Raw genomic sequence first — 7,769 nt, forward strand, 5'->3', positions numbered from 1 at the left:
AATCCGCGATCGCTTCTGCCAATGTAAACTCGGGCCAGGTGGGTTCACGCTGTCGGTCGTGAAAAGTTAAACTTGTTCTTAAACATGCCCTGGTCTTGCCCTTTCCTGCCCGTGAAGAAGGAAGTGTTGCCTCACTGGCTGCGGCGAGGTTTATGACAAGATGTTTTGGGAGCACCTTGTGAGTCTCTGTTTCTCTCTCGTTGCGGCCAGCTTGGCTCCCAGATGGCCAATTCCCTCAACGGCCGGAACCCGCGCAAAGGACGGATCCTGGGCTTCATTGATGCCATTCAGGATGCTGTGGGCCCCCCCAAGCAGGCAGCTGCCGACCGGAGGACTGTGGAGAAGACCTGGAAGCTTATGGACAAAGTGGTGAGTGTCTCTGTGCCTTCGTTTGTATGCACAGGGAAGAATGGGGCTATTTAATAGGTGCACATGGGCAAAGTGCGTCTTCTGCAGCTCTCGTTGCTGTGCTGTCTGTGCCTCGGGAAGTAAGGGGACTTATGTTTTAGGTTACTTAAGCACCATCTATTTTCCACCCTCCCCCCACTGTAGCCTCTGGCTATGTTTTTTTTAATCTTGGTTTGTGGAAGGAAAACAAATGTGTGTTTGCCTTAGGCTATTGTTATTTTCAGATCCCTTAAAATGACTCAAACTTGAAGAGCTGTCCTAACCAAAAGCTGCTTAACTTAGACTTGTAATCACATATTCTGTGTGTTCCGTGTTGGGTCACATTGTTAGTCTGCAAACAAGACCTCTGAAGTATGAAACTTCAGTTAAGCCTGAGAGCCTCCTGTGAGACACTCTCATGATGGCAACTTAGATATGTTTGTGCTTTTAGGAATGTGCGTGGGGACTGGGGGATGTCACTCTTGTCAGTTTAGTAAACAGATTAGTGTGGCACGCCTAACTTTTAAGTGTGTTTTGCATTTTAAGGATTTTTAAGTACTTTACTCTTCATTTTGAAACTAGAAACGTGTTTTACTGAAACTCATTTTTTAGGAAGTGGGGGGATAGACTGTAGTTTTTTAGGTCTTACAGTTCTCTGCACCAGCCTGATCCATTTTGTTCAGTATTGCACAGAAGGACAGCTTGTATGGTGATAGATTAGCAAGAGTTCCTTCCCAATGGCAGGAACAGTTTGGTTATAACATGGATAACTGTTCAGGAGATGTAGGCACTCTGCTTTGCATATGAGGTGATACTTGAGAGCTTCCTCTTGAAACTGCTGAGGACTGAGGATTACTACCTGGTAGCCTTGGGTCTGTAAGGCAAGGGAGATAAGACTTTTTAACTTGGTGATTCTTCATGAATTAGTGTAACTGTTTACTTTCCCTTTGGTTCATGTAAAATACAGGTGTTTTAACATTTCTTAAAAGTTCACAAGTGGTTATACTGACACGGTGGTGATTATTTCATGTAATATGCCTTGACAAGTGGTAGTTCTGAATATTTGGTTGAGTCCTTGTATACTCTCTGTTTTGATGCTCCCTGAATAGCATCTGTATTTCCACTACAATTTTTGATGATTTTAACTTACAGAACAGCCTTGATAGAAATGGTTATTATCACAAAGGCTTTGTGGATGTTTCTCTGTTAGTGATCAGGATGCTGTAAACAGTGAGCATCTTGTAATAAGAGCTATAAGTATAAATACTTGGAAGCAGGCACTCTTCTTCAGTAGAATGAAGCTTTTGGCTTGGAAACCAGCAATCTGTTTCATGGTTGTTGAAACCACATGGGCAATGTATGGCTTAATTTCCCCCTGTGTCAGGCTATTAAGAAATCTATATGGTAGGGTTGTCCCCTGGTTGATTTGTGTTTTCATGGTTGCCAGAAAATCTTAACCCTACTGCTTTGACTTGGGGATTTCTTCTACTCAGCTAATATAGCATAACTGTATTGGTCACTATTGCAACAGAGCATCAGAACAGCCACTAAGGCCTGTTCTGTAGAAGTCACTGGAAAGGCTGGACACAGCACTGTGCTTTCTTTTTCATTTTATGGGATAAGTGTCCTCAATTTGGATCTTTAATGTATCCTCTTTAAGCTGCTCTCAGTTAATCAAATTTTATTTCCAAATTATATTAAAGTATACCAGACAGGATGATGTCATAGTGTGAGAATGCTGTAGCTTGCTGCTTGAGTTTTTAGCATTTGGTACTTATAGTGAAAGGATGTGTTTGAGCAAATTTAATATGTTGGCAAACAGATTTATGTCTCTTAGCCTTACGTGGCAGTAGGCACAGGAAGGTCATTTTCTCCTCTGCCTAGATCAAACTCGGGGATTAAAATCAGAAACAGAAACCTGCTCAGTCGACTGATGCTTCAAATCCCATTTCTGGAGTGTTTCCTATGGCTGATTTCTGTGGTGGGTCACTGATCAAATTAATACCTAGTGAAGGCAGTAGGCTCTGCAAAGTCAGTGGGGTCCCATCCATGGTAAGACTGTGGCTTTGAGGCCTATTTTGCTTGTTGAAATAACAGTCATTATCCTTGTTTATTCTTTAACTATAATAGCTGTGATAACCATCTTCTTGCTGTAGTGAGGTAGCTAAAGTTTTCTCCTATCCTAAAGATGTTAGGAAAAAGGAGAGAGGAAACAAAGCAAACCTATTACTTTGATCAGAGGATGAAAAAAGAGCAGCCTTAAAAACTAGGGGCAGAGCTCAACAATATCTGCTTTATATTTATTTCTTAAAATTCCTATTCTTCACATTTCCTTCATTTCTTTCTGTAACCTCCTCCTTTGACAGATGAGATTTTCTGTACGGATTATTTATTTTCAGCAATACTACAAATATTCTTACTCTATAAGGACTATACTGTGGGACTGGTTTTATGGTGTGTGTAAAAGTTCTGCCTGCTTAGATACCACACAGTCTTTTCTGTGTAGAATTGGTTTTATGTCATGTTTTGGCATTGTTCAGATTTCATGGTAATGGGTGTTTTCCATGGGCTGTTGCTTCAGCTGTTAGAACTGTAACCTTTTGCCTGTTCTTTTTAAGTACCTTCTCTTTAAACTTCTGTTGCCCCTTTGAAAAAAACAACCCAAGGGTTTTGAAAGAGTTCTTTATCAGGACAGAACGTGGAGATAGTGCTCCTGCTTAGGGCTCTGTTTGTAAAAGTTACTTTAAGCAATGTACTTGCAGGAAATTGCAATTTAAAACAATCGTGTTGTAAGTGGTGAATGTGGATTTTCATCTGTCTATCTACATCTTCCTTTTTATACTCCATCAACTGAGATCTGTGCTTTCTGAGGTTTACTGGTGTGTCTTTTTTAATATAAATTTACAATGCTAACTGCATTATTAAAGGGACATCAGCTGTTAGCATCAGTGTCCAGTTTCCCTGCTGCTTTTCTTATGGGTAAGCACTAGCTTTACCATTAAGAACCAAAAATATTTTGTTTCAGTCCTTTGCAGTGCAAAGGATAGTATTCCTTTTGTGGTTCAGAACAGTAGCCCTGCTTTCCAATGCTAGCATTGCATAAGCAAGTTGACCATACATCTCTGACCTTCTAGCGAGCAAATTACTGTTTTAAAAACATGTTGTGTATTTTGGAAAACTAGCATCATGTAAATTTAAAAAAAAAAAAAAAAAATTACAAATAACTTAAGTCTTCCTTTAAACTATACATAGATTACGTGTGGTTGTTTTGTTTTGTTTTGTTTTTTTTTTTTCCCCCCGAAGATTCTAAGCCTAATGTTTCTAAAATCTATAAACTAGCTGTGTATTGTTATGAAGTGTATCTGAAGAACAACTTTGGAAGAGAATGCCTATTATGTAAACATGAGAGTAGTTAATTTACTACTTGGGCTATTTAGAATTGGCTGTACTACTGTGCACACTTTACTAGTGTGGATTTCAAGCTGATAAAATTGTGACACATTCTGAACATGATTTTTTAAAACAGGATTATTTCAGCAACTTTCAATCACTTTACTATTATTCAGGGGGCCTGAAAATAATTATATTTTCTACTGTGGAGAATAACAATACTGCCTAAACTGTTTGGGTGCTCTGTCATGGCCCACCCAGTTGTTAGATTCCAACCATGTAAGTGGCAGTTTGATTTGCCATTTTATAATTACCTAAGAGCAAATTAGAGTGTGTGGCCAAAGCTCTTACTGTTGACTTACTGAGTAAAAGCTGTATTACCTCTGTAACTTGTTTAATGTAAAGAAAATCACATTACAATTTGTCAGCACCTAAGTGAGTATACAGAGCACAGTGTAGTTGAAACTATATGCGCATTGGTTATTTTTTGCAACATTTTATGTAATTGTTACATTAATATGCACCTTTCAAAGTCAATTAAATGTTATTGTTCCACAAAGGGTCTAGCGGAATCATAATCTAGTCATCAATCATAACTGGTATCCTTCAATGTGTTACCTGGTCAAGGTTGACAGAAGTTTTATGTCCTGTTTATGCTATTTGTGGAAAAAGAATAAAAGCTTAAGGAGAAGGTGGAAGTTCCTCTTTTATACTTTCTTCTGATCAGAAAATGGCGCTCCAAAGTCAGCTGTCCTTGTGCATATGTAGCATCAGCATTGTTATTGCTTACCCCTCCAGTACAGAAACGTGTAGCTGAGTTGCAGTGTGGTAGCTGTTACACAAGCACTTATGGTATTCTCAGCCTGTAAGATGGGTGATCAGTCACCTCCGCTTATATTTTGATGGGAAAGCTTCTTTCAGAAAGAAATCCTATCTTTCATCTTTCTGTGGAAAATAAAATACATTGCGGTTAAGGCAGCTTCTGGACGGAAGAAATAATGAAATTTTGAGTTTACCATTGTTCCAATGATGCTAGACTTCTTCTTAAAAAATGAAGAAGCATAATGTTCAAATTCCATCCATTTTTCTGGTTAATACCTCCCTGATAAAGTTTTTCAGAATTAATTTTTGATAGCGTTGTGTGTTGTGGTTTTCTGGAGAATTGTTGTAGTGTCTTACTTCAGAGCCACCTTTATGCTGTCTGTGGTGCATCGAAGTATTTTGACTTTTTTGAACTGGGTGGCAGAAGATACTTGTTTGGTAAATGGTTTTGAAGTGGAGTTTTGGAAGAGTGCAAGCGTTGGAGCTCTGATTGTTCTAGTCCATACACTGTGGCTGAAAACAGTGTTAAGCGGATGTCCTACTCATTAGATACTTACTCTGTTTTACCTGTGTTACTTCCCTTGTATTGTCTTTGACTAGCATTAGTTGTTCAAACAGATAGTGTTAGGGCTGCTATACTTTGCTTGAACAAAAGTTCTTTTGTCAGACCAGTCCAGGGCTTCCAACTTTGTTTGTTTTAACAAGTGAATAGAAGATAGGTATTTCTGTAAGAAATTAATTGTCTAAATACAATAGGCATCCATTACTCTCCTTCTGATGCCAGGAAATAATGCCGTAGGTTTTAAGTCACATCTTAAACTTGTAACAAGTAGTGGTATTTATTTTGTTGGCAGGGTGTGGGGTGGGCAGTGGGGCAGTTAGGGACAGAAGAGAGGGTTGGGTTTTTTCTGCCTAGGCACTAGAGTAAACTTGTCTGGAAGTTCCTGAGTTAGCTGTTGCCAAATCTTTCTGGTGGATTAGAGTGATCCACTTCTTCACAATCAGGATTGCGCTCTCTTGTTTTTGTGATTCTGCAGTAAATTCTTGGGTTTGTCCTGAGTGAAGTTGCGGAGGGAGCTCAGCTTTGTCTCGGTTTACCTCTGAAAGACACGTTTCTTACCAGCTTGCTGAGTGAAGGCTTTTCATTTTTAAGACTGAATGCTTGCTAAATATATACATGCTTACTTCCAGTCATAACAATACACAAATCACACAGTGATATGATTCATGTCCGCTCCTAAAGTGTTGGTGTGGGATGCTTTGTAAAGCGGAATATGGAGGTCTTTATTTTTGGTTGGTTTTTCTGTTTGTTTGTTTTGCTTTGAGTCCTGTTTTCTTTTGAAGAAAGGTATGTGCGCCACTTCTGGTGCAGTGGTAAATCTTTTGCGTCAGCAGATGTCATTTCTTATTGCTTACTCTTAATTGTGAACTGCTGTGGTACGTGTCAGGACATCCTGACTCTGGAAACCATATGGTTTACCAGCCATCTCTTTGTAAACTTACTTCCTTTGGACTGTAGCCCTGTGTACTCTGTAAAGTGAAGAAAGCCTTGCACTACTTCAGTGGATTGCTGACTTGAATTAATTGTTAGCATTATTTTCTATGACAATGCATAAGACAAATAGAGTTGTACTCTAAAGACATTTTTGTATGACTTTGTTAAAGGCTTCTTCTGGAGTTGAGGGTTCTGGTAATGTGCTATATTTATAAATTCAGCAGAAGGTGAAGCCGTGTAAACCATGATGACCACAGGATCCTGTTTTGATGTGTGAAGGACTGTTTGTAGTGATACTGGTATGAAGATGATTTTCTAGAACATCTGAAAGACAAACTTAATTCATCTTTATAACTGTGTGTTCTTTTTATATAGTTGAAAGGAACAACTATTGAAAATATACTAACCAGCATAGGAAATTTGCTTCTTCCTGTTGTTTTTATTTTTTAAAATGGTATTTCTAATGTATATGAAACCACTTATGTTTTGCTTGTTGGCACATCTGATCAAGAAGATAAACTTCAGAAATTGAATTAAATATTGGTTCATAAGATTTTAAGTTAAGATAAATTAGCAATTAAAAATGATTGTAGCCTTCGCTGCTTTTGGTCTGCTCTCATTGCTGTCTTTTTTCCCTGAATGAACATTTTCCTCTTAGTAGCTGCTTTTATTTTTTTCCCTCTTGTGCTCGTTGCTCCAGAAAGTTGTGATGTCTAATTGGTGATATTGATTTGTGTCGTCTGTAGTTGGCTTTGGGAAAAATGTCAGTCTTGTTTCAAGTTTTCACTAAATCGGAAATTACAGAGAGCAAAAGTTCAGATGAAAAATATCTGTGTTTTTCATAAAGGTTTTCACTTCTGTCTTTGGGATTCTAGTTCTTGTAACCCTCCAAAAAAAAAAAAAAGTCTCTGCATGGATGATTTTCCGATCTGTCTACATGTGTAATGTTCTTTGCTTATGTTTCTAAAGAGTTCTGTCAGCTTAACTTCTGCATAACTAAAATAAAATGTTTAACCTCCTTCATAAGTTGCTCTTCTTAGTTTTGCTTGATTGTCTTGGGTGACACCATCATCCTGCCTTCATTCAAGCAACTCCTTTGCTTGAACTGCTCATTCTAAAGTTGTCTGAGTCTTTCAGATCCATCCATTCACCTAAATCTCTCACTCGGGCCTTGCTATTTTGTCTATCAGTAAGTTCAACTTTGCTTCTCCGGCCTTCAAAGAATGCCGTCATATCCAACCTTTATTCTTTGAGAATGCTGCTGCAGGCGTCTCCTAACCCACGGTTTGGACCGCGTTGTCCTTTCCTTTATCCTGATGACCTTCTTTATCACATGAAATTTCAACCAGCTGTTTTCAGTTTTTAAGTCTCTTGCTGTCTAGCTTTTGCAGTTACGGATCACAGTTCCAGACTTCATCACCTGATGAAGAAACGACCTACCATCTTTGTGCTTTAATTTTTCTTTGTTTTGAGCTTCTTCCTCAATTTGGGAGGATTTCCTTTACGAGCCACTGAAGTATTTTAGAGTTGGCCTTGAAACTTTCATGTTTACATCTAGAAATACCCAACTGCTAGGGTCCTGAGCCACTCTTTAGCATGTCAAGCACTGTTATGTGCATGTATTTGTGTTTGTCTGCATCCATCTGCTGGCTTTTTTTTTCCTGTCGAAACTGTA

The 7,769-nt window shown here is 38.6% G+C and overlaps 1 protein-coding gene across 1 annotated transcript in view; it reads left to right on the plus strand.

The window, feature by feature from the left end:
- Positions 1–222: 222 nt before the first annotated feature.
- LOC103777142 (E3 ubiquitin-protein ligase CBL-B-like) overlaps positions 223–7,769 on the plus strand; it is a gene marked incomplete at its 3' end in the record, with an annotated part of 88,966 nt that continues 81,419 nt past the window's right edge. Inside the window, 1 exon segment of the mRNA XM_008944683.1 lies at positions 223–369. Coding sequence (XP_008942931.1) covers positions 223–369 — 147 coding nt within the window.

This window comes from Merops nubicus, unplaced genomic scaffold, assembly GCF_000691845.1.
Source record: "Merops nubicus isolate BGI_N331 unplaced genomic scaffold, ASM69184v1 scaffold5167, whole genome shotgun sequence".
NCBI lineage: Eukaryota > Metazoa > Chordata > Aves > Coraciiformes > Meropidae > Merops > Merops nubicus.